At 52.3% G+C, this 26,299-nt stretch overlaps 2 protein-coding genes across 4 annotated transcripts in view; one reads left to right on the top strand and one right to left on the bottom strand.

The window, feature by feature from the left end:
* The window catches only part of MLLT1 (MLLT1 super elongation complex subunit), a 31,932-nt gene extending 23,949 nt beyond the window's left edge, over positions 1–7,983 (top strand). The window contains exons 7-12 of one of the 2 annotated variants that reach the window (XM_050321422.1): positions 114–201; positions 960–1,071; positions 2,029–2,128; positions 2,338–2,409; positions 3,000–3,071; positions 3,857–7,983. In XM_050321422.1, coding sequence (XP_050177379.1) covers positions 114–201; positions 960–1,071; positions 2,029–2,128; positions 2,338–2,409; positions 3,000–3,071; positions 3,857–3,985 — 573 coding nt within the window. In that variant the 3' untranslated portion in view covers positions 3,986–7,983. Of the gene's footprint in view, positions 1–105; positions 202–959; positions 1,072–2,028; positions 2,129–2,337; positions 2,410–2,999; positions 3,072–3,856 lie in introns of both variants that reach the window. The other variant, XM_050321420.1, reaches the window with a different exon arrangement.
* Positions 7,984–8,534: 551 nt separating this feature from the next.
* On the bottom strand, positions 8,535–24,549 carry ACSBG2 (acyl-CoA synthetase bubblegum family member 2). Of its 2 annotated transcripts, none has more exons than XM_050321385.1 (15): positions 24,020–24,549; positions 21,351–21,480; positions 19,324–19,403; positions 18,726–18,967; positions 17,376–17,464; positions 16,695–16,815; positions 16,194–16,274; positions 15,535–15,684; positions 14,815–14,991; positions 14,126–14,307; positions 13,622–13,855; positions 12,822–13,039; positions 11,610–11,749; positions 10,522–10,768; positions 8,535–9,978 (listed from the first exon to the last, which is right to left on the bottom strand). In XM_050321385.1, exons 2-15 carry the CDS (start codon positions 21,449–21,451, stop codon positions 9,866–9,868), a joined length of 2,175 nt encoding a protein of 724 aa, XP_050177342.1. In that variant the 5' UTR covers positions 21,452–21,480; positions 24,020–24,549; the 3' UTR covers positions 8,535–9,865. The 2 variants fall into 2 exon arrangements, with proteins under 2 accessions (XP_050177342.1, XP_050177341.1); XM_050321384.1 differs by lacking the exon at positions 24,020–24,549 and adding an exon at positions 21,786–21,931.
* Positions 24,550–26,299: the final 1,750 nt, after the last annotated feature.

The raw sequence follows: 26,299 nt of genomic DNA, 5'->3' as shown, positions 1-26,299 counted from the left end.
GACTTTGTAGAGCGCTCACATTCTCCTATTCTCACTGTACTTTGTGCTCTGGTTTTCTGGATTAGAAAGATTAAGATTCTTTTTCTTTTTTTTCCCTTTTATGGGGGGTTAAGTCTGTCCAGTCCAGCCCTTCCAACTCCAGCTCCAGCTCCGACTCCAGCTCTGACTCTGATTTCGAGCCATCTCAGAACCACAGTCAAGGTGTGTTGCAAGAAATAACAATTTGTTAAAAACCTCCCTTGCATAACCTTAAAAGGCTCAAGAGAATTCAATCTGCTTTCCCAGTGCTCTCTGTAAGGTTCACACAGTTCCTTGCATGCAGCCACGTGTTGGAGCTGTGATGCTTCAGCAAGAAAAGGCAATAATGTCACAACATAATCATGAACAAGTATTTCTCTCTTTTGGCAGCTAATTTATGAGTAGGGAATCCCTGAGGATTTGGTTCTTTCCTTGTTGGCTTTGGTTTCTGCCTCGGTTTATAAATGTGTTGCTGCTGCCTGATCTGTAAAGTCACCAGAACAGTTCTCCAACCTCATCTATGTTTTATTAAAAATTATAAATGTGCCATTCATCACTTTGCAAGTGTGGAACAGCTCCATTCTCAGATTCCTCCACTGATAACCCAGAGAGATAAACTGTGGCAATAGTAACTGTTCTAACTGTAACAAAAGCTCTGTTGCTACAAATACTGTCTCAAGTGGCATTTAAATCAGCCCCAAACACATGAAAAAAATGTATCCTTTTGTTTTCATTTGGGAAGGGAGTGGGAGGATTTGGGAGGAGGGAGCTGTGAAGTTTCTCAGCTCTCTGTTGGTGTCCTTCACCCACAGCTTTGTGCAAAGCAGTGAAACCAGGGGAATCTCCCTGGGAAATCGGGCTGTATCTCAGCAATTATCCCAGCTTGGAGCTGGGATGGAGCTGCTCCACGTGCTGAATTCCTGTCTCCCCTGTGCCCCCAGGCCCCCTGCGCTCCATGGTGGAGGATCTGCAGTCGGAGGAGTCGGATGATGACGACAGTTCCTCTGGGGAGGAGGCAGCAGTCAAAGCAAACCCCGTCAGCCGGGATTCCAGGTGGTAACAAATCCGGAAGAAAGATGTTTGTTTGGCTCTTTGCCCTCTTGTGTTTTGGTATTTTTGGAGGGAGGGATCAAAGGGCTGGGGCTGTGTGTGAGAGGGGAGGCAGGGAGGGCAGATGTGTGGTCACTTAGCACGGGGTGGGGACACAGGGTTGGTGAGAACTGAGCGGGGTGAGGAGCTCAAAGAGGGGAAGGCACTGGGAAGGGCTGGGCTGGGCTGGGGTGGCAGCTGCTGGTGAGTGAGTCCCTTCAGTCACCTAATTGTGACCCTCAGATCTCTGCTGAGCTGAATGGAGTGTGACACCTTTGATCTGCAGGGATTAGACAAGTGTGTGCTGCTGTGGCTGCTGGTGACAGACACAGCAGAGGAGTCAGTCTGTGCCCTCCATGTGGTACTGACAGTTCTGCTCCCCTCCTCTGGGACTCAGCTACAGCTGTTTCCTTCTCCTGTCCCTGCAAATAGTTAAATTTCATCCTTCTTGGTACGTCTGTAGGGCCACAAGAAGAAGGAGAATAAATAGGAAATCTCAAAGGTCACACCAGCAACACTAAGGGCATTTTTGTCCTCAGTGTTGCTGAGCCTCCTGTGCTGGTACTGGGTGATCTTGGGATGAATTCCTGAAAGGAACAGTTGGTGTTTGTGAAAATCAGGTGGTGCTCAATTGTTCTAGGGAATCTGTGTATGTCAGAGTTGAACTATTGGCTGTAATGTAACTAAAACTCCCTGCTCTGCCTGCCCAGGGAATGGGAGGTGACATCAGCTGGGAAAACTGGGATTCTTGGAATCACAGAGTGACTGATTCTCCCAGACAATGGAGCAGTCTGTGATAAAGTAGAAAATAATAAAGAATGATAATAAGAGAATGATAGAGAAGCTCTGTGTGGTTCAGGTGGCAGCTGGGTGAGGTTCCCATTCCCTGGGGATGCTCATTCTCTGCTGGTGGTTTTCCAGACTGAGCCTCAGTGACAGTGACAGTGACAACAGCGCCGACTCCTGCCCGCCCAGCCGAGAGCCGCCCCCTGGGCAGAAACTGCCCCCAGCAAACAACAAGGTATGGCATCCACCTCCCCACACAGCCCTGCCCTCCACCCCTCCTGCTTCCTGCACTGTTAGTTCTCTCTTGAACCAAACTTTCCCTGTTTCACTGTCCTCAGACAGGTAATTTCTCCCTGTTCAGTGCTCTGTGCCCAAGCTGTGACACCACCCTGGTGTCTGAGCTGATTTTGGTCCCTAATGTTGGGTTTTTGTTTTTACCTTCAGGCATCTGGAAGGAAAAGCCCAGAGTCTTGTAACAAGCCAGAGAAGATCCTGAAGAAGGGAACGTATGACAAGGTGTGTCATGTGGAGAGGGACCTTATTGGAGAGGGACTTTGCACATGTAGTGACAGGACAAGGGGGAATGGCCTTAAGCTGCAGGAGGGCAGGTTTAGATTGGATATTAGGAAGAAATTCTTCCCTGGGAGGGTGGGAAGGCCCTGGCACAGGTTGCCCAGAGAAGCTGTGACTGCCCCATCCCTGGAAGTGCCCAGGACCAGGTTGGAGCAACCTGGGCTAGTGGAAGGTGTCCCTGCCTGTGGCAGGGGGTGGAATGGGAAGAGCTTTAAGATCCCTCCCAACCCAAACCATTCTATGATTCTCTGGTTCTGTGAATTAAATGAGTTCAGCTTTGCTGATACAGACCTATTGTTGGCTGCCTAAATAAAAGTAAAATAAAATAAAAAAAAAACACAAATCAAACCAGTCTTACATTAAAACAACAAACACGTTGAGCACATAAACAATCCTGCATTTCCCACTGCAGGGAAAAATTTGGAGTAGGAACATACCTGAAAGGGCCTCAAATTTCTCTGATCCTCACTAGAGAAGTCCCTTGGGCAGCCTTCAAACACCCCACGTGTGTCACTGTTTCTGTCCCTGCACAGGCCTACACAGATGAGCTGGTGGAGCTCCACAGGCGACTCATGGCACTACGGGAGCGCAACGTGCTACAGCAGGTACACACCCTGACACCCGCTGTCCCCTGGGAATCCGTGTGTCCAGGGGTCTCAGCCAGACCCCTGGGATGCTTGACCCTTCCTGAGAGGGTCTGCTTTGCTTTGAAAGCAGAGATATGGAGAGAAAAGTATAAAAATCAGCTGTGGACCTGACGCTTTTTGTTGGAAAAGATGCGGGAGTGCAATGTGGGCATCTTCCCTCTCCATCCTGGCAGTGGTCCCAGAGCTGGGAACTGCTGGTCTGACTGACAGCTTGGTCTGACTGACAGCTTGGTCTGACTGACAGATTCCTCCTGAGGGGAGGTGGAGGGGCAGGCCCTGAGCCTGGGAACAGCTGGAGCTGTGCCAGGGGGTTGGGATGGATCTCAGGGAAAGGTTCTTCCCCCAGAGGGTGGTGGGCACTGCCCAGGCTCCCCAGGGCAGTGGGCACGGCCCCAAGGCTGCCAGAGCTCCAGGAGCGTTTGGACAACGCTCTGAGGGACAGGGGGGATTGTTGGGGTGTCCTGGGCAGGGCCAGGAGTTGGACTGGATGATCCCTGTGGGTCCCTCCCAGCTCAGGATATTCCATAATTCCATGGTTAAAAGGAAACATGCCCACATCACTGTCCAGGCTGAGCTAGTCAGCCATGCAGCAGGAGCTGGTTTGTGTTTTTGTAGCAAGGCATCCTCATCTCCGAGGCTGTCCCAAAGGGGCGACTGGGTGTGTTCTCCACACCTGCTCTCTCTGCTGTGCCTACCCCTGATGGGCTCTCTGTACATCCTTCCTGTCCCCTTTCCCGCCCCAGATCGTGAATCTCATTGAGGAAACCGGGCATTTCAACGTCACCAACACAACCTTTGACTTCGACCTCTTCTCCCTGGACGAGACGACCGTCCGCAAGCTGCAGAGCTACCTGGAGGCGGTGGCCACATGACGCTTGGCCTGAGGGAAGCAGGCTGCTCTGAAACCAGAAACCCCCTTCATTGGTACCAGGAAAACCCATGGAACTAGGCCTTCTTATCCTCCTGCCTCACCCGAAGCACTGCCTTAGAGAACAGCCATGCTCTAGGAACGCTCAGCCAGCTGCACTTTCTCGTAGGCTTCAAACCAGCGCCCGTCCTGCTGAGTCTGCCCTCCCTGGCTCCGTGTGGAGGCCGGGCCGGGCCCCAGGCAGAGCAGACGAGCTGCAACTTCGCTGCACAAACCTTTTTTTTTTTTTATTTTTTTTTGGTTTTTAACTTTCAAGCAACTCGTGTTTCAAGAGCACATTTTTTCAGGCGTCTCTGAGATCCGAGGGAGTGCGGACGATGGTTTTGGTTTTTTCTTCCCCCCCCCCGTCACCAAACCTCGGGAGCGTCCTGATCCCTGCAGCTCTACCAAGCCAGGTGGGCTTTTACAAAGAGACTGGTGACAGAGGAGGCTTCCCGGGATCCTGCTGGTCTGCTGCAGAGGAGAGGGGACGGATTCCAGCTGGGAATTGCCGGTGGTTCCGCCGCGGTTCGGTCCAGAGCACTGCTGTAACTCGGCTCCCGGTGGGAACAGGACCCCCAGCTCCCTGTGCTCGCTGAAGAGGCCTCTGGAACCTGCTGTCTCCCACTGGGCTTTGGAGATGTCTTGTTTGTTGATCTGAGCTCCTAAACAAAGTCCCACTCCTTTCAGTCTGCTTTAACTGTAATAGGACTCCAAAACTGTAAGCTGTATATTTTATATATATATATATTATATATATGTATGTACTGTATGTATAAGAAGGGCCTAGTTGGGTCTTATGATCTTAAGGGTGTGTTTTTCTGTTGTTTTTTTTTAATGGCTCTGGCAGGGGAAGGCGCTTAATAAGATTTGACTCGTCTGTTAATTGCCTCTTGTGGACGATTTGTAGTGTAAGGAAGCTGGACAGCAACCTCCACACATCCCACGCCTCCAGAAGGGGCTCACCCCTCGTCTTTTCCATTTGTCAGTGTTGGATAACTTTGCCAAAACACGTGATTTGGTTTTGTTCTGTGTTCTCAAAGAGGAATCTCCTACAGTGGCCCCTATAGTAGTGGCTGTACTTTGGGAAAACCAAAACAAGGGAGAACTTGATCTTTGGACACGACCTGGGAGATGCTGATGTAAAACACAAGTGGAGTCAGGTTTGTTTCCCTCCTCCCTCTGCCGCCCCTCTGCCTGTGCAGGAAAGGCAGGAAACAGAAACACTAATCCAGAACCTTTCCTTTATTTCTAGTCAAACTAGGATTGACCTCCAAGTGTTGTCCAGGTGGATGTGCAGGAATCCCGCTGCCTCCATCCAAGCCCTGTTCCGCTCCTGCTCCCTAAAATTCAGTATTTTCCAAGGAATTGCTCGTTTTTCCCAGGGGGGTGTGAAGCTTTTGCCAAATGGGGCACAGGCAGTGAGGGAGCAGTGGGTGCTCCCGGGGGGGGTCGCACCGCTCCAGGTTTGCTGTCCCTTGTTTTGGGTTCCCCCCCACTTTCTTTATCATGGAAATGTTGCAACTAATCAACTGAAGTGGCAATATGATGATAAGCTTGTTTGAGTTGGGTCATGTTGACCCGATTCCCGTTAATTTTGTCCTTGTACCACCTTTCATGTGTCGTGTGTGTGTGTCTATATATATATATATATGTGTGTGTGTATATATATATATATATATATATATATAAAAACTCAAGCTCATGCCAGGTGCAAACCCTGTCACACCAGTGATCTCAGCTGTTTTCTTTCCTGATGGACGATGCCAAGCCTGGATGGGAACCCTGAGGAGGTGGAGGACAGTGGGGAGAGCAGGAGCTGGGATGTGCCTGCGGTGGAGGACGGCGGCCACAGACCCTGTGGTGGGTACCTGCAAACTCCTCATGTCCCTGTTGGATCTGTGGCAGCTTTGTGCCCCACACTGGGCTCCCTGGCACCGCCATGGCGTGGGGGTTGGTGGCACTGTCCTGTCCCCAAACCAGAGGAGCAGCCGTGGTGGCCTCAGGTCCCTTTGCCACCTCTCCCCAGCCGGGTTTGTCGCTCCCACAGCTCCGTGTGGCAGCACTTCTGGGACTATCCACGGCCTCCAGAGGTGCCCCGTGGGGGGACAGAGGTGCCACCTCCCTCCTGCCCCTTCTCAGTCAACATCCACGTGCTCAGCCAGCTCCCAGCCAGTCCAAGAACACACGTGGGAGGGTGTTCCTGAACGTGGCTGGAGGCGGCCGCGGCATCGTCCTGTCCTGGAAGGGACTTTTCTTGGTCAAGCCTGCTGAGCACTGAGAGGGGTTTGGTTTGGTTTTTATAAGAAGTATTTTACACGTGGATTTTTTTAGACTGTTTATAATTCCCCCCCTGAGAACCCGAGGTAGGATTGTCCCCCCCCAGCAATAGTTCTTCTCCAGTGTGTGCACATGCTGATTTGTTACTAAAAAAAGGTTTCTTGCAAGTACTTAGTTGTTCTACGGAGTTGTTGTTTTTTGGGGTATGTGGTAGCGTCGGGGAGCACAGGAGGAACGACTCCACAAGCAGAGGATGGTCAGATTTGGGCCTCATGTTGTGTCCCCTTGGAGTTCCCTGTGTAGATCCCCTCTAGGCTGGCTGAACGCTGTGCTGAACAGGCCGTGTACAGGTTTTTTGTGGATAAAGTGTTTGTTCTTGTGTCACTCTTGAGAGCATGGATGGATTATTGTACTCTAGGAAGGAGGGGGCAGTGCTGCTGCGGGCATTGCTTCAGGTCCTCGAGGATGTGTCGTAGCTTGCGTTGTTAAAAAAAGGAGAAAAAGAAAAAAAAAAAAAAGGAAAGAAAAATCCCAAAATTGACTTGTAGCCATAATGGTTTTTCCAAGGAAAACGGGCAGGACTCTGTTACTTTTCCGTGTCCTTCATCATGTTGCTGGTGGCACAAGCCAGGTGCTGCTCAGCCCCGAAGGCTTCCAGAGTTGCTGTGAGTTGAATCGTGTTGGAGGTGAGATCAGGACTCGGCTCCTCGTCGTCCTTGGCCCTCGGATCCGAGGGCAGAAGAGGGGCCGGGAGCGTTGTCCTGGGTCCTGGTCTGCTGTGTATTAAGCCTTGAGGCTTTCATTACTGACATGTATTAAAAAAGGAAAAATTTTTAAAAAAAAAAAAAAGAGGGAAGGAAGGAGGGAAGGAAGGAAGGAAGGAAGGAAGGAAGGAAGGCTGGAGCCAAAGCCCAGCCGGAGTTTGGGAGCCGTAGGTAGCGAGGCCGGCTGCGGCCGGGCTGAATCCATGGAAGTGCAATGACTCTGCCACCCGTGGGATCGCTGGGTGCGGTGGGAGCATCAGAACCAGCCAAGCAGTTGATGCAACAATCCAGAAGCAGTTTTTTTTTTAAATGTCAGATCTTGGAACGTTGTTTGATGGCGAGAGAGGTTGACGCGTCCCTTGCGCGGAGGCGCCCGAGTCGCTCTGGTTCCACGGATTTTTCCACTGGGGATGCACTGGGAGCCCCTTGTGCTCGGATGAGGCTCCTCTCTGCTGGCCCAGGGGTGACGCTGTGGCCACCCCTGGTGCACCTGGGACAGGTGTTAGTGCTCAAAAGGACCCAAATCGCTCGGTGTGGCTTCCCTGGGGCGTGAAATAGCCATCAAAAACTGACAAGATGAGTTTGCACTCCTAAAAGAAAAAAAAAAAATGTAAGTACTTCAACTTCTAGAGAATTTTTAATTGTATTTCTGCCTAGAGCCGAGGTATTAAATACCTCGTCACTTGAGGATTTTTAAAGTTGTGTTGGGAGATGAGTTCTTCACTCAGCTGTAAGAAATGCAGCTGGCCCAAGACTAACTGCAAGATTTAAAAAAGAAATAATAATAAAAAAAAAAAAACTCATGTTTGTAATACGTTACAGGATTGTTGGTCCTGAATTTTAAACTTTTTGTTAAATTTGTGGAACTATGGAGGAATTTTCTAGAAAAAGTGAAATAAAGTAAGATGGAAAAGTAAAACTTCAAGTGGTTTTTGGTTGTTGTGTTGCTTCTCCAGGGATGACACTGTGGCACCTCCTCGTGGAAAATGTTTCCCATTAGAGGCACCAAAGCTGGTGATGCCTTTGGCTGCAGGGGGAGGTGAAAAGCCAAGGAAAAGGGAATTGTTTTAAGGACAGGATGGTGGGGGAAGGCTCTGATGTCCTTTAATACACTGGACTTTAGTTGGTTCATGTGAGGGGGAACAGGCCAGAGTAAGAGAGGTGCAAGTGCTCCTCCTCTGCTCCCGTGGGATTTGGGGGAGTCTCCGCTGCTCCCAGAACATGCCAGACCATTTCCCAAGCCCAAACCAGGGCCCAGAGCTCTGGCACAGGTTCCCCAGGGTGGGGATTCCCACTGTGGGAATGTCACACAGCCCTGGGCTGCCCCAGGAGCAGCTCCAGCCTCAAGGATTCCCAAGGGAGCAGCCCTGGCTGCTCCTCTCCCAGTGCCCCAACCCTTGGCTGCTCCCAGCCCTGTGCCCCAGGCCCTCCCATCCACGTTTTCCAGGAATGACCCAGGAGTCGGGAGACACAAACTGCAGAGTTTGTTTATTTCACATTCCTCTTCCAACCACTGGAGACACAGCAAACCCAGCAGCTCAGAACACTCCTCTGCAGGCAGGAGCAGCAGGGACAGCAGTGCATTTCCCACCCTTCCACCGGGGCAGGGGGAATTTCCCTGAGCCCAGATCAGAGACACTTTGGGGTTTAACCCTCCCCTGGGGTGCCCAGGTCCAGTCCATGCCCAGCACAGCCAGGGTGTGACACCAGCACAGAGCTCCCGCTGCTCCTCCTTTTCCATGGGAAGAGTTACTTGGAATCAGGGCTGGGCTGTCCCACTTGAGTCCAGGTGAGGATTTCTGGTTTGAAATAACCCATTTTCCTTCATTTGCTGTTGGGATTCCCAGGCAGATCCACGTAGAGGAGACCCAGGAGGAGCTGCTGGTTACAGGTACTTCCCTCCAGCTTTGTAGGTCCCTAATCCTACAGCCAATGAATCCCGTGGGAAGGACCTTCACAGCTGCTGGGATGGCTGATCACGGACCTTCAGAAGAACCTCTGGGTTCCCAGCACTGTCTCCTCTCTCCAAGCACAGCTACAAACCCTCAGTCCACCCACCCCCCACTTCAGACACCACAACATTTCTAGATTGCAAGATAACAGACAAGATTTCACACATTGTACACAAGCCTTATAAATAGTCCCTGGAGTAAATCACTTCCAGAACAACAGCCATGGATTCTACTTCAACAGTACGATTTATGGCTTCATTATAACTCCAAAAAAAAATTAAAAATTAAAAAAATCAAAAATATTGCACAGACAAACCCAGTCCATGAGAGGTTTCACCTCCACAGGTGTGTGCAGTCACCTCAGACAGGGTTTGTGGGGAAAGAGATTTGAAAGGACACAGATGCCACCAGCATGCAGGGAAACGTGCAGAGGGAGGGAGCAGGGACACTGCTGGGAAGTGGAATCTGCCTTTCTCCCTCAGCAGGGAAAGTGCAGCTCCTGATTTACAGCTCCTGCTTTACATTCAGCTCAGGAAGAAATAAAACAAAAAAAAAAAAAAAAAAAGAAAACTTTGGTTAAAACATAACATCACGTGGACTGAAGGTAAATGTTGCATTGGCCCTTATAAAAATGGGAATAAAAAAATAACAGAGCTTGAGGTACTTGGGATATCTCACCAGGGAACACAGACACAGGAGAACATGGGCCTGACCACGCTCACCACGCTGCAGGGCACGGCCAGAACATGGACAGCAAAGCTATGCCGAGGGGCTGCGTGATGGCAGAGCCTCTTTATTCCAACAGGATCCAGGGAATCCTTTCTGGGGAGCTGGGGGATCTCCTCTGGGCTACTGCCGGGCCGAGGTCTCCCCGTTGGGAGTGTCCAAATCTGAGTAAAACTGAGCGATCTGGGCTTTGTATTTCTGTGCCACCACCGGCCTCTTGAGCTTCATGGTCGGGCCTGTGGAGAATCAGCACAAGGTTTAGTGGTGAGGGAGCCACAGGGAGCAAAGATCTGGAGGGAGAGGTGGAACACAGGAACAGTGACCAGTTCTGAAGTTGTCTTTGGGATTAATGGAATCTCCCTCCCTCCTTCCCCGTGAGCAGGAGCAGCACAGCATCACCCAGAGGGTGGTGGGCACTGCCCAGGCTCCCCAGGGCAGTGGGCACGGCCCCAAGGCTGCCAGAGCTCCAGGAGCGTTTGGACAACGCTCTGAGGGACAGGGGGGATTGTTGGGGTGTGCTGGGCAGGGCCAGGGATTGGACTGGTGATCCTTGTGGGTCCCTTCCAGCTCAGGACAAGGGTGAGCAGAGCACAGCTCAGCTCGGTGCTGCTGGTTTCCCCTCCAGGTGGGAATTCCTCCCAGCTCATCCCACCCCCCAAAACTGCAGCATGGAAAAGCCTCAGCGAGGAAAGGCCACGGGGAGCTCTGTTTTGGGGGTCCTGGTTATGCTGCTGTTCAACAGCCAAGGAAAGGGTGCAGATGCCTCACCCACCACTCACCAAGCTCTCCACCAAAGAGAGAAAAGTCCTTCTCCAGAAGGATCCACTTCTGGACTTTCTGGGCGTTGGAGGTGGCTCCCTCATTGACCGCTGTGATGCCTTTCTGGATGGCGGCGTAGATGGCCTTGTCTTTGCTGCTGATGATTTCAGAGACCTTTGTGGCCTTGCTGCCCAGCTTCTGACAGTATTCCAGAGCCTCTGGAGTGAGCTCATCTCCCGGCTCACCCGTCTCTGCATCCACCTTGCACTGCAGGACGAGCCACAACAGGTCACTGTGAATTGCTGAGCACCTGATTCCCTCTGCACTAAGGGGTCTCCAGCCCCAAAACGCTGCCCTGGGCTGGTGCCAGGGCCCCCTTCCTGCCCTGCTCCCAACTGTCACTCCACCAGCCCCTCCAGCTTCATCCAAACCCTGGCAGCCCATGGACACTTGGGACAAAACACGGAGCTCTGCCCTCAGAGCTCTGCCTGCCCAGGAGCTGCCTCGGTGCCAAGGACCAAACAGATCTGCCAAATCCCTCCTGTGCTGTCCAAAGTTAATCACTTTTTTCCAGACCTTTTCTGGGCCACAGTTCACTTCCCTGCACCCCACAGTCACCACACACAGCACAGAACCACGACAAGGGCCTGGCTCGGGTCTCCTGCCCCAGGTGAGGCTGTTGGTCCTCAGTCTCACTAATTCCCACTGTCCTGCAAAGCCTGTGTGGGACCACCATGGATGTGTCCTGGTGGAGTTTGAAGCCAGAGTCTGACAAAGCAACCCCTGACAGCTGCTTACTGCCCAGACTGCTTGGGAGAGACTAAACCAGGGGAGAAAAGCAGAAGAGTTTCCTTTTTCAGCCTCACTTTTAAGCCTTTTCCTTCTCTTTCTTTTCTGGCACGGAAAGAGTTGCCCTGAACAGGGTGGTCTGAGCAAGTGACAACTTTGCTGTGGTTACAGCTGCTCTTTGCAGCTCAGCTACCACCAACTGTGCCCCCCAGAGCCTCCTGTCTCCACAAGACACCAAAAACGTGCAACAATCCTCTTCCTCCCTGGAACTGATCCACATTCAGCGCCACAGGTGGGTTCCCTCCCTGTTTTCCATTACCTTTAGTGTCAGAAGCATTGCCAGGAATTTGGCTTTGTCCCCAACCAACATGGCATTGCTGATGATGGGAACGGCGTTTTTGACGGCGTCCTCGATGGGAACGGGAGGAATGTTCTCCCCTCCTGCAGTGATGATGAGCTCTGGAAAACAGGCAAGTCTTGGTTAATGCCTGGAGCTTCTCCCCTTCCCACAGCCTGAAACAACTCAACAGCCCCTTGACGTCTCCTGGATCAAACGGTGAGTGGGGAAGGTGGCACACCAGGACTGGGAAAGGGGTGGAATCACCAGCCTTGGAAGTGTTCAGAAAATGTGTGGATGTGGCACTTGGGGACAGGGGTTAGTGCTGGCCTGGGCAGTGCTGAGGGAATGGTTGGACTTGATGATCTTAGAAGGCTTTCCCAAGCCTAATGATGACTCCATGTCTCCAGCCAGGCCAGGAGAGAAGAGTTGGGGCCATGAACACACACACACAGAGCCCTGTGAGAGCTGCCTCAGTGCTCTGGAGGTGTTTGCAGCCTGGGGACACTCAGTGGGCCCTGTCACACACCCCTGGGACTCTCAAGCACCTGAGGTGGCACCTAAATTATCAGAAACCAAAGAAAGATTTGCTGAGGTTGGAGGTCTCGCTTGTTGGTTTTGTTTGGGGTTGCTCAAAGAGGTGTCCCAAGAACCTCGTTGCTGAAAGGTTCTTAACTTGCACAACAGGGTTGAGCTGTTGTTTTCCTTGGAGGTCACCCAAGAGCCAAGCTCCTGAAACTGGTGGCACAACAAGCCCACAAAGCATTAAGTGCTGCTGCTGAAATCCCAGGGTTTCTCCCCCACTCTGCAAACACACCCTGGTTCCAGGGGCCACCCCTCTCCTCCCACCACGCTCCCTGTCACACTCTCAGAGCCAGGAACTCCAGACTGAAATAATCTGTGCAAGCCACACAAACCACACCACCAGCAGAGCCTCCCCCTGCACCAGGGGAGGTTTAGGCTGGATTCTGGGAAAATGTCTTCACTGAAAGGGTGTTCTGGGTGAAAAGCTGCCCAGGGCAGTGGTGGAGTCACCTGGAGGGATTTAAGAGAGGTGTAGATGTGGGGACGTGGGTTAGTGGTGCAGTGCTGGGGGAATGGCTGGATGCCCTGATGTCCCTCCCAGCCTCATGACTCTGTGACTCCACACAGTGCTGCACAGCACCAAGACAACCAGGTCAGGGGATGAGTTACCTTTAATTCTGCCTGTGATGTAGAGGAATCCATCCTTGTCGTGCTTGCCCAGGTCACCTGAGTGCAGCCACCCATCCTCATCGATGGCCTCTTTGGTTTTGTCCTCCATGTTCAGGTAGCCCATGAAGATGTGCCTCCCTGAGAAGCAGACCTCCCCAGTGCCATCCCTGTCTGGTTTATGGATCAGGGTCTGGCAACCTGGGAGTGCCTTCCCACAGCTGGAAGAGAACACAGACCCATGGCAATAACTTATTTCAAATTCAGTTCAAGCAGAGATTACAGCAGCACCCTCTCGAGCTTGAACAAAGCCCAGCAGCTTTTTAGCACAATGGCTTCAGGAAGGAGCTCAAAAGGCATCTGCTCATGTGAGGGGAGGTACAGCAAGTGTTGTTATTGCAGAGATCAGCGCTCACACACCTGATGTTTTCCACTCATTGTTCTCCACACCTGAGCTCTGAGTGAGAAGATTTATGTTCTTGGCAGCAAACTTTTACTGTGCAGACTGAACGAGCCACTCAAAGGCACCCTCACTGCCACTAAAGTGCAGGTTGGAGTTACCAGCTCTTCCTTCTTCCCACCAGCCCCTCTAGAATCCAGTCAAGTTCAATTTAAGTCTCCCTGCTGCTGCTGCTGCTGCTGCCCTTGGCAGATCTCCATCTGTGAGATGTGGCCAAAGGAACCTCCTCCCCTCCCCAGTGACCCTTTAGTGGCAGCAAAGCTCAGGACGAGCTGCATGAGGAGAGATGGACGTGTCAGACACAGGAGAAAACCTCGACCTCGCCCTTGCCCCCTGCTCTCACCTGGTGAGCTTGAAGGCCTGAGGGAGGGAGACGGTGTGAGGCCCAGAGCTCTCACTCATCCCATACAGCTCCAGCACGGGAATGTTCAGGCTCAGGAAGAATTCCAGGGTCTCTCTGGTGATGGGAGCAGCCCCTGTGTAGCACTTGGTGCAGCGGTCCAGCCCCAGGGCCTTCCTCACCTTCCTGTACACCAGGTGTTTGGCCAGGCGGAAGTTCACCGGCACCTCGGAGTACCTGCAGGAGGACAAGGGGCACGAGGTCTCAGCCTCCAAGAAGAACTTCTCTCCCTTCCTCCTTTCCTCTTCATCCCAGTTTTAGTTTACTTAGTAAAACAACGAATTATTTGCCCTCCAGCCTTTGCTGCTCACCCTGAAGTTTGGCTTTGTTGCCCATAAATCTGACCTGTTACGTTGGACATAACCCCTGAATGGAACATAATCCCTGATTTCATGGCAAAGTTCTCCTAGCACTCATGAACATCCCTTAATTGCAGCTCGTAATTACCCATTCATCCTCTTCAGGTTGGTCTGCAGCCCCACTCCCTTGGCCCACGAGGCCACCTTCCTCCGCAGTGCCGACGATTTCATCCCTACGGATTTCATCTTCTCTTCCATTTTTTCCCAGACACGAGGAACCCCCAGAAAAGCAGTTGGCCTCACTTCCCTCATGGTCTCCACCAAGCTGCCCTGAGACAAGCAGAATTTGATGCAGATTTTAGAAGTGCTTCACCACAGACTTGGGGTCAGCCACGAGCTCTGAGGAGCTGCTCATTTTCTGCAGAAAGGAACCCCCCAGGGCATTCCAATGAAAACTGGGAAGGCAGCAAGGGTCCATGTTGACACAGCACAGGGAGAAGAATCGTTTTCTCAGGCCACAGACTGAAGTGGTGTTACGGATTTAACTTGTGCAATGTGGACAGAGCAAACACAAAACTGTTGCTCAAGTAGCTGTCGGGGTGGGGGAAGGTGTCAGGTGAGACACTCAGCAGGTCCCAGCTGTGAAGTGCTGGGTCAGCTTCTCCCAGGCTTGGGACAGAGTCAAAAGGCAAAGGTCAGAGTGGCTCTAAAACCAACAGGGGCAGTTGGTCACTGGGCAAGTAAACCCAACCAGCAAAGCTTTCAGAACCAGGGGTTAACACGGTCTTGTTTTGTACAAGCAGGCAGGTGGGTGTAGGTTTACTATTAAGCTTTTACCTTCAGTGCATCTGGCTGAGCAAAGTAAACTTGCACTCCAAAGGTCATGGCTGACCAGATATCAGACATCTGGGCAGCGATGTGGCTGAGGGGCAGGTAACTGATCACCTGCTCCTGCCTCTCCTTGGGGTCCGTGAGCATGATGGACCGTCCGGCCACCAGTGCCGTCCACGTCAGCTGGAACAGAACCCAAGGGGGGGTCAGGGATGGCCCTTCCAGGCAGGGACAGCACAGAACACACAGGCACAAACACAGGTTCAACATCCTGTGATCCCAACATCAGGCATTTGGCTTATTCAGCTGGAGCAGAGGAGACTGAGGGGAGACTCCTCGGGGGCTGCAGCTCCTCCCGAGGGCAGGCGGAGGGGCAGGCGCTGAGCTCTGCTCTGGGACCAGGGACAGGAGCCAGGGAAGGGCTGGAGCTGTGCCAGGGGGGTTGGGATGGATCTCAGGGAAAGGTTCTTCCCCCAGAGGGTGGTGGGCACTGCCCAGGCTCCCCAGGGCAGTGGGCACGGCCCCAAGGCTGCCAGAGCTCCAGGAGCGTTTGGACAACGCTCTGAGGGACAGGGGGGATTGTTGGGGTGTCCTGGGCAGGGCCAGGGGTTGGACTGGAGGATCCCTGTGGGTCCCTCCCAGCTCAGGACATTCCATGATTCTGGAATGAATCCAGCTAATCTCTCACAGCTCCAGGGGTGGCAGCAGGACAGAGCAGACACTCACATTGTCGTGGCTGAGCATGACCCCCTTGGGCTGCCCTGTGGTCCCCGAGGTGTAGATGAGGGTGCAGCACTGATTGGGCTTCTGTGCAGCGATGGCCAAGTGCAGCAGAGTGTCTGGGACATCCTTGCCCAGCTCCATGAACTCACTCCACTGTGCAGAGAAGAGAAGAGCTCCATCACTCTGTGATCTTTCACATGAAAATTAAACCCTTTGCTACATGTGAAGAGAAGGAAGCCATTCTTTATGTCCAAGCCTCTGGAAGATACTGTCAGCCCACACTGTTTTCTGGCTGCCACAAGAGAAGCAGAAAGGAGGCAGACCCACCCTGAGCAGCTTTTCCAGCTCTGTAGCAACCCTGGTGCTCACTGGAGTAACTGTGGGACCTGGGGCTGCCTTGCAGAGGTTGGTAACCCAACACCCTCCTTTCAGCAGGGATTAGCTGGGTTTGCACAACAGCTCCTGCCCAGCGGGGCAGGCAATCCCTCACCACGGCCAACACCAGCCCATGGGCTCACAGCCACACAGTCCCACACTGCTTTGGGTTGGAAGGGACCTTAAAGACCACCTCATTCCACCCCATTCCAAGGGCAGGGATGTTTAAGGTCCCGTGGAAGGTGACAGGCACTTGGAGCCACCACCTGAACACAACCAGGACTTACCGAGTACAGGTTTGGTCTCTTCTCCTTTATCTCTTCCCCATACTGGACAATGGCCTTCAGCTGAGGCAGCCTATCCTCAATCTGTGTTGAGAAGGGAGATTCATGAGAAGGAGCAAATCCTGCTTGTCCCTTCCAGGCCACATAACCCACCCCTTGACATGCTGCTGCTATTTGCTGTTTTACGTAAAGCCAAGAGAATCCCATCTGTGCTGCTGAAACAACAGGGAAGCCTCACTAGAAACTCATAATTTGAGCTGGGATGTTGCCAGACAACACAGAGGCTGCTCAGGTGTTCCTTTTGGCTTCCCTTTACGAAGGGAAACCACCTCTTCACCCCTTGTGAGGCTCAGAGCCAGTGACAACCCATCACCAGACACCGAGGAGGCTCAGCCAGTTCACCTCTGCTTTCAGAGCCAGCATTCCCCTCGGGTATTGCCCTCCCAGAACGTCAACAGGATGCTGTAACCACCTCCCACCAAGACATCTGAAAAATGGAATTACTTCTAAGATTTTCTGCAGCTGTTTCTGGTTTTCCACCACTATAACATCAGCACTGCAGTTCTCTGCCACGTACTGACAGGCCTCGGGAGAGTTTGTTGTGTAGATCCCAACAGCAAAGCCCCTGCAAGGGAAAAGGAGGGGAAAAAAACAAAACAGAAAAGCACAAAACACAGAGTTAGAGGAAGAGAAGAGTTGCTGGCAAAATTCAGACCTTCTCAGAGGAAAAATTTTAAGAAGAATATCCCATAAAATGACAACGGAAAGCGGAGGGTTTAATTCCAAGAGCAAAGGCTCTGATGGGTGGCATGGGAAATGTCAGAGTGGTATAAGGGTCCAAAACTGGAAGGAAGATGTCAAAATCCAGCCCTGAGATTCTCTGGCATTTCCCATCCTATTTTTAATCACAGTGTATGTAAGAAATCTTTTGGATTAACCTACTGGTCATCTTATCTTGAGAGAGAAGCATCTGGCTAAAAACACAAATATTAATTTTTGTCTCATTAACTCATTCTGAATTGAGGCTTCTAGTTTCCTTCATTATATTAAAATACAAACAACTGGGTTTGGGGGTTTTCTGTGGTTGGTTTAGTTGAGGGCGTTTTAATCAAAACCTGCTCCTCATGTGGATACTGCAATTACTGAGTGCCAAAATTCATGCCAAGAGACAAGACTCGTTCTTACCCTGCAAGGATTGCTCCAATGTCAGCAATGAACCACTCAGCAGAATTAAATCCCAGGATGCCCACTCCATGGAAACGCTGGAGCCCCAGCTGTAAACAAGAGATGGAATTACAGCACTCTTGGTTTTTCCTTCAGAGAAAGCCCAGGGTTAATTTACAGATCTCTGCTGCAAACACAGGGTCAAGGAGAGAGTTTGTGTTGTTGTACAGGGAGATTCCCACTGAAAATCCTCCCAAGAGCCTGGATGGAACCTGTTAAGTTCCACATCAGGCCACTGTCCTGCTGTCAGTGGGCAGGAAAAAGGGATTTGCTGAGCTCTTGGAATGCCTGGCTCACTGACTCCAAAACAAACCTGCAATCCAGGGAGCTCTCAGTCCCCTCTGGGAATGGAGAAGAGGTGAAGTTAGACAACAACACCTCCTGAGACATTTAATACGGGTTGGATATATCAGATATCAACAGTGACAAGAGCAACAAGCTCCAGTGACAGTCAGAGACACTTTGGGATGAAATTTCAGCTGGAGAAGTCCCAGTCTTTAAATCTCCCTCTGGTTTTGTGCCAGACTGGAAGATCCCACCACAGGAGTGAGACCAGGGTGACCACAACTTGAACAAATCAGACTTCATCATAACAGTAAGAACATGGAGTGCTGGTTTCCCTCTCTGAGTGTCTCAACCCCAACAGCACAGGCAAAAGGCTGGGCCAGGTGGGACATTTAAGGCTGGTTCACAAGCAGCCCTTCAAATTTTTAATTTGAAAGATTAACATTTCCAAGCCTCTGGAGGTGCAGTGTCCAGGCTTGCCTCAAAACCTCAAACACCCTCACTTTAAATGTTTCCTTAAATGCCTTTTTTGAAGTTGAATGTGGAAGCAACTTGCAACAAATTCAGACAAAACCCCTGTGGGAAGGACCAAGGTGCCCATGGAGTGTTCAGGTACTTCCCTGTCACTGAAAGACTCATCTACACTCAGAGAATTTGCAGGTTTAAAATATAATTGACTGCAGCCATTCCAGCACTTCAATGAGTGAACATTAAACTGACTTTTTACACAGTGCTAGGACAAGAGGGAGCAGTTTTAAACTAAAAGAGATTTACATTAGATATGGGGAAGGAATCCTTCCCTGGGAGGGTGGGCAGGCCCTGGCACAGGTTGCCCAGAGGAGCTGTGGCTGCCCCATCCCTGGGAGTGCCTAAGGCCAGGTTGGAAAGGGTTTGGAGCACCCTGGGCTGGTGGAAGATGTCCCTGCCCATGGCAGGAGGTTTTATGAGATGAGCTCTAAGGTCTCTTCCAACCCAAACCACCCTGTGATTCAAGGAATATGAGCAAGAGCTCAACAAAACACTCACCTTGAGAAAGCTTTTTGCTGCTTTACAGCACTCATCATAGTACATCTTGTATGTCAGCCTGACCCACTGGCCACCTTTTTTGGATGCAAGGGCGTAATACTCCCCATATTTATTGACAGCCTCTTGGAAGAGCTGGTGAACAGTCTTTGGTGGTTCACTGCCTGCTCCCTGGTCTTCCATCCTCAGCTTGACCTCCCCATCCCGCTGTGTTGTCCACACTCTGGAGGCAGGAGAGGAGGAGGCTGCTCGGAAACAAAAGGGTTCAGCATCTCAGGTTTCGACATTTCTTGCTGCCATGACAGAAATATAAACCCAAGTATCAAGCACATAAAAGCAAATGTTGTTATACCCCCTCCCACACCTCCTTTTCTGACCTTTTCCTCGTGGCAAGTTTGCCACAGAACCCCCAGTATTTTGGACTGGGAGCCTCTAAAGCACTTCAAAATTTTGTTGCTTCAAAGTTTAAGTTCAAGACCCTTCTGGACAGTCCATCCTGCACCCTGAGTTCCTTCTTCCATCCTTATGGTTGGAAGAATACCCCTCTCATTCCAATAATAATTTTATGCACACCACAGTGACCAAACTTCTCCCCACTCACCTTTGGGATCAGCTGAGTCCAGCTGATGCCTCTCCATGTTGGAATCTTCCCCTGGCTCGATGTTGTGGGGCTCAGGAGTTCTGCAAGGCAAAAGCAGTCATCCCTGAATGAGCAGCTTTGCTCCATCACTTCATTTCACTAAATCCTTGGATGCTGAAGTGGCTCCTGATGTCCTGCAGGTGATTTTATTAATCCACTGCCCTGCATGGCTCAGGTCCCTCAGAGCATGCAAGCTCTGCCTGGGCTGGTTTTGAACACATGGATGCTGCCCTAATTGCAGCTTTCCTTGTAACTCATAAACATATCAGCCCCAAAACAGCCATCACTTCATTCCAGAGGTCTGCTCCAGGTGCCTGAAACAAAGAATCTGCAGCTGGGAGGAGGAGCAGGAGGAGGATGAGGAGGGGGTAGGAAGGGCCACGTGGATCTGGCGCTCATCTCCTGTCTGCAAAACGAGTCCAACAACGAGGAGGCCCCAGGGCATGTCTCAAGTCACCCTGTGGAAAAACCCACGGAGATTTCCTGCAGAAGAGCAGGAAATTGATTTCACAGGAAATCTTGCTCTTGTGTATTCCTAATAAAGCCATGGGGCTCCCACCAGATGGCTGTGAGGGAATGGGAACAGGAACATCCCATGTGCTCCAGCCACGCTCCTCCCAGTCATCCCTTTTCCTTCCAGCCCTGCAAGAGCTGATGAAACACCACTTGACCCTGGTTGCAAACCAGTTTTCTTCCTCCAGCTCTTTCCCAGAAGGACTTTCTAAGAGCCCTAATGATGAGGACAAGGCATAATCAAGTGGCACGTCCCACTTGAGACCACGAGCTGGAAGCCAGACCCTGTGAGATTTGGGATTTGGTCCCTAGAAGGGCAGCCCACCCCTCAACCAGGCAGCTGCTGCTCGTTCCCCTGCCCTGGGCAATACCCTGCCTGGACCATCAGCACAGCCCTAAAGCCAAGTTTTAGCTGACCCAAGATTTTACTCCAGAGACCCAAAATTTCCACCTTGCCTTGCCCTACCTGGGCCCCTTTTCTTCAGGCCATCATGAAGGTGTTTCACCAGGCCCGTGCTCGGTGTTTGCTCTTCCCCATGACAACATTTGGGCTGCAGCACCAGCTCCAGGGTGTTCTGGAAGGGCTGCAGGGTCCTGACATCACAATGACCCCAAAACCCTGTAGGGCAGCTCTGGGGAAAAAAAGAGCACGCAGGTGGGAGCTTTTCCGCTCCCACACAAATTCCTCAGCCAAATCCAGGCAGGGCTTGCACTGAACCCCAGGTTTTATTCTCTTTCTACCAGATCAGAGACAAGGCAAGTCAGCACAGCCACTATGAGAATTTGAGTGTAAGGGGGAAATCCCTTTGCCTCTGGTTTATGCTTGTTCTGATTTTCTAGGGAATAGTCAACTGTAACTGCTTTGGGAATATAAGATTTAAGGCACAGAGAAGACCTGACATGGCTGATCCCACGTACTGTCCAAAAGCAGAACTGCTTCCCTGAACTAATCTCCAAGCCAACAACCAGAGCTGAGTAAATAATGTTTTTTTATTTCCCCCAAAGGGATTACGAGATGTTCCCTCCTCGTTATTGAGAACATTTTTCAGCACAAATTAATCCTCAGTAGCAATAGTTCTGCACCATTTCTCCACCAGCTTTTATGATCAAAGCATGCAAATGACCCAGTAATATGAGCAAAAAAAGCCCCAGCTATTTCCCTCACAGTCAATCAAGTCATCTTTTTTTCCTCCCCCTTATGACATGTAATTCAGAGCAGCCTGAAAAAATTTAGGTAAAGAGGTTTTATTCAGCCAGATCCCATTATGCTGTGGGGAGATATAGACCCTTAAACACTAATCTGCTCTTCAGTCTGTAAATCTAAGCAGCCTCTTAGAGGAGTTTGGTGCAGATCAGTGTAGGCACCACACACACGAGCCCTGCAGAGGCTCTTCCAAAATGATTTCAATTAGTCTAAGCAAGATTAGAATACAAACTACGTACACAGATCAAATAAAACCTCGAATTAGACCCACCTGGATGAAGAGCTGGGCAGCACATCACTCAGTGTCACCTCACCGTTCCCTTCAGGAGCTGAATTACAATAAGCCACGGGGACTGGTTCAGCGAGTGCCATCCGTGCCTCTGACTCACACAGCGTCGTCCCTGCGAAAACAGGTTTTAACAATTAAAACACAGCCAAATTCTGCGGTAAATCAGCTTCACTGGATGCAGCTACACGAGAGAGGCAGCCCCAAAGAGGCGCAACTCGCAAATTCTGACCGCGGGCGCAGCCACTCCGCTCGTTTCAAAACCTGCCGAAACCTCCACCCCGCACCAAAACCAGCCCGCAGCTCTGAGAGAGCCCAGTGAGCCAGACAATTTAAATTCACGCTCCCTGAGCCCCGAAACGCTCCCGTTCGGCTCCCAGACACCCCCCATCCCCACACCCCGCAGGGCTCCATCCTCACCGCGCATCGCCGTCCCGCAGCCTCCGCTCCGCACCGGCGCCGAGCCCGACGTGGAATAGGCTTTATTTTTAAACTAGCGCCCAGGAGGCAGAGCTGGAGCATCTTATGTCATGTGCTGCTGCCTCGCAATTGGAAGCGGCTCGTCACCCCACACCGCCGCCTCTTAAGGAGGCTCTGGCCCCACGCCCGCCCCCAGCCCCCGGCACACCGGGGATTTCGGGTCCCTCTCCGGGGACACAGCCCTGGACACCCCAGATTTAAGTGGTTCTCATAAAAAAAAACCCAGCGTTTTTGCAGCTTTTTTTGGGGTGGCTCCTACGCTTCTCTCAGCGCTTTGTCTCGGGGGATTTCATCAACCTAAACGAAAAAGTGTTGTCTTAAACGCCGATTTTATTCCGGGTTTCCATTCATCAAAAGCCATTGACGCTTATGAGTTGCCGGGCTGAGCTTTAATTGTTTCAAGGGATTTCAAGCTGATTGGAGACGAATCTCATTACCCCTGATCTCTTTAAGAAGTGGATTTTGGGCTGCTATTTTGTACCCGCATTAGACAGACGCGTTCAAATCGGGTGATGCGAGGAGCGCGTTTACGCCAATGACGGGCGACAGGAGCGAAAGGAAAGAGCCCTTTTATCTTAATACAATCAGAGCCAGCCACGCTGCAGCCTCTGACGGGAGGGAAAAGCCACGCCAGGCGCAGCTCAGAGCCCTGGAAAGCACGTCCCCCTTTCCGCTTACTCATCTGAGCAGGACACGTCGCTGCTCACGCCACGCTCTGCTCCAGCCACGCCAGGAATAGTTTAATTCACCGGCAGCTGAGACAGGGATGTCTCAACAAAAAAAAAAAAAAAAAAAAAAAACAACTCTGAAGTGCCGAGATAACCGGCAGATGTTGCCCAACACCCCCGTTCCAGGCTGGAACAGCAGAGCGGTTTAGTTGAGGGGGGGTTTATGAGCTGTGAGAAGGGGGGTTATCTCTGCACAGACCTGCCCCGGGGAAAAGGTGGAGGTGTTTTTCACTCCAGCTGTCAGAGAATCATTGAATCCCAGCAGGGTTTGGGTAGAAGGGACCTTAAACTCATGTCATTCCACCCCCTGACACGGGCAGGGGGCACCTTCCACCAGACCAGGTTGCTCCAAGCCCCGTCCAACCTGGCCTCGGGCAGACAGCTGAAGGTGTAACCTGGTTGTGCAGGTTTCCTTGTGAACACGGGGATCCCAAACCAGTCATGCATTTTACACAACAGATTTAGGTTAGAAACAAAAATCTCTCGATATACACGCTCTCCCCAGCTCTGCAGCTCAGCCCTTCCCTCCTCGAGGCTCAGGTATAAACACAAGCCACGGGCAAACACACGTGTTTCAGGGCTGGAACTGGATGAGCTTTAAGGTCCCTTCCAACCCAAACCCTTCCGTGGTTCACCAGAGCCAGGTGTAAACCCCGGGGCAGATCACCGGGATGGGATCAGGGTGATTCTCTCCTGGACATACAAGAGCCCCGCGCTGTTCCCAGAGTAGTTAACTCACCGTGATGTCCCACAGACGTTCAGGAACCGGAGAACACACACCCAAACAAAAACCCGCGGCAGGAAGCCTCCCTTTTAATTAAACCTGTGCGACTACGCAAATCATTTAAATACAAAACACTTTGTGCTCTGAGGGAGCACCGTGTCCCAGAAGAACTGGAAGTCGAATGATTCTATTGAAACCACTGCGGCGCTTCCCTGACAAAACAGAACAAAGGTCTGGCGACGTGCAAACTCCTGGCAGGGGCACAGTTTTCATTTATAACAGGCTCTGAGCACACCTTTACCTAAAACACACACAGAGCTCCAACACCATCAGTTCAAATTCAAATTACTGAGGGTGTTATCGGCCCTTTGACATTTTCCAGCACAGCCCACTCGGCTTCCTGTGACTGATTTCTTCTAACCGGTACAGACACCACATCCGCCCCGCTCCAGATCTCACTGTCAAGAGCAGCTTTAGGCAACTGCCACCTTATCTCTGCTGCCTTTCCACATCTCCACCAAAACGCCAGCCTGGCCCTTTTCGCTCCTTTGTCTCCTTTCAAGATTTTTTTTTTTTTTTAAGCGAGGAAACAGAAGCTGAGCAGCCCACCCTCCCTCTTTTAGATAAACGCCATTTTTAACAAGGGGCAAGCCACAAAAACTTCCTGAGCACTAAAAGGTTTTTTGTCTTCAGCAGTAGCGCTGGTCGTGCTGGGGAATTACCTGATGCTGGAGAGGAGGGAGCAGGAGGAAAAGTAACTCCAAGTTCTCTGAGGATGATGAGTGACTGTCAGGACTCCACCACAGTACCCTCAGAGCTGAGGGAAGCTGCCCACAGGCCCAGGGCAGGGCACTGATGGCACTAGAACTGCTCCTCAGCCACCCAGACAAGCACAGAACCCTCAGTTTCCTGCAGATTGCTCCTCCGGGACCACGGGATGTTTCAGGTGGATTTCCCAGCAATGTGACTCACCGGGAGGCTGCTCCGAGTTCCTCTTTCCTACAGGGCTGTTTGCTTTGCTGCACCATCTGCACGGAGGGTGGGAACTCCCCTCCAGGGGAGGAGGAGAGCACAGGGGAGGAGGAGAGCACAGGGATGCGTTTCCAGGGATGCATCACCCGTGTTTCTGCCACTGCCACGCATTGGCGTTGTATCTGCTGGAAGCTCAGGAGGGCTGGGAGCCAGGGCAGGAGCATCTCCAAGTGCTCAGGGTCACCTCATGGAGCATCACTGAGTGCCCAGGTCAGTGTATGGAGCACCTCCAAGTGCTCAGATCGCTCCACAGAGCATCCCCAAGTGCTCAGATCACTCCACAGAGCATCCCCAAGTGCCCGGGTCATCTCACAGAGCATCCCCAAGTGCCCAGGTCACCTCACAGAGCATCACTGAGTGCTCAGGGTCACCTCATGGAGCATCCCCAAGCACCCAGGTCACCTCACGTTCCCTCGATGGGCACAGGTGACATGTGGAAGGCACAGACTTTCTCCTCGGACCAACCATTGCTCAGCCCACAGGGTCACCCCCAACCCGAGTGGGGGATTACCCCCAACCCGCCCCGGGCTTATTTAACCAACCCCCCACAAAAAAAAACCACTTCACTCCCACTCCACAGACACCCACCCGCGAAGGGACATGAGGAGCAGCCTACACCACAAGAAAGGCGAATCCCACGCAGCCAAACCCCCGCCCGAGGGTGGTGGGCTCGGGCCACGCATCCCACCCGCACCGAGCCCCACTGGGGACACCCAGAGGGTCGCGGGGGAGCCATCACACGCACATGCATAGACACACAGACGCACAGCCCGCAGCCCCCTCCTCCCCGCACTCCCGGTGCGGGTTTTTAGGGCCGCGGCCGGGCTTTAGGACCGCGCGTTACCTCAGGGCCCGGCGGGAGCGCGCGCGCCGCCTCACGAGCAGCTGCCGCGCGGGGACCCCTTTAGGGCTCCCCCTCCGCCCCGCCCACGGCCGCGATGAGGAGACACCATTGGACGAGGCGGCTGTCAGTAACGGCGAGACCCCGCCCTCTTTGGGCGCACCGACGCGCTATTGGGTGGTGGAGCTGTCAGTCACGGCGAGACCACACCCCCCGCCCATGAGGAGCGCACGGCCGCGCTATTGGGTGGAGCGGCTGTCGATCACGGCGAGGCCCCGCCCCCCCGGGGTTACCCGCGGTCGATGGCCCGGTGGCGAGTGGGGACTGATGGGTGTGACCGGGACACCGGGAATGGAATGTCCCGCGGTGCCAACACGGCCCTGCCAGCCGATCCGCGCTGTGCCGGACACAGGGGGGAAGGGGGGGGGTCTGGAACGCCCGCAGTGCGGCAGGGAGTTTTGGGGAAGCGAAGGAAACGGTCCAAATCCCTCCGAAAGGCGGGTTTTAGATTGGATACTAGGGAAAATTTCTTCATCAGAAGGGTTGTAAAGCATTGGCACAGGCTGCCCAAGGGAGTGGTGGAGTCAGCATCGCTGGAGATGTTAAAAAAAAAAAACGTGGATGTGGCGCTCGGGAACAGGGTTTAGTGGTGATCACAGCGGTGCTGGGCTGACCATCCGAAAGGTCCTTTCCAGCCTTAAGGCTCCTGTGATTCTGTGAAGAACAGCGATTTTCAAACGTGGCCCTGAGCTACAGAGCCCCTTCGACCAAAGGAAGCAGAGGATTGTTCACACAGAGGCTCTGGGGCCACCCTGGGCAGGACAAGGTGTAGAAAATGTGCCCTGACCACAGCCAGGGGGAACGGCCTTACCTGGGACCTCTGGCAGAAACTCATGGTGGGGACTCCAGGCTGACCCCTTGACTTGTAGGATTAGGGATACAGCTGCACTCCACCCCAGGAGGGAGCAGCCCCAAACAAACCAGCCCCACTCTGCTGTTTTCCAGTCAGCACAAAGGAAGGACGGGGCTGGAACTGCTGAGCAGCACCACAGGCACAAGTTCTGGCCCTGGTGGCAGCAGGACCCCAGATCTGGGGCAGGACCTGTGCTCTGGGGGCAGCTCCACCATC

The sequence above is a fragment of the Myiozetetes cayanensis genome, unplaced genomic scaffold (genome assembly GCF_022539395.1).
Source record: "Myiozetetes cayanensis isolate MyiCay16 unplaced genomic scaffold, myiCay2020 scf26, whole genome shotgun sequence".
Taxonomy (NCBI): Eukaryota; Metazoa; Chordata; class Aves; order Passeriformes; family Tyrannidae; genus Myiozetetes; species Myiozetetes cayanensis.
The sequence above is the reverse complement of the archived record's forward strand: the minus strand, read 5'-3'. Positions and strand labels throughout refer to the sequence as shown.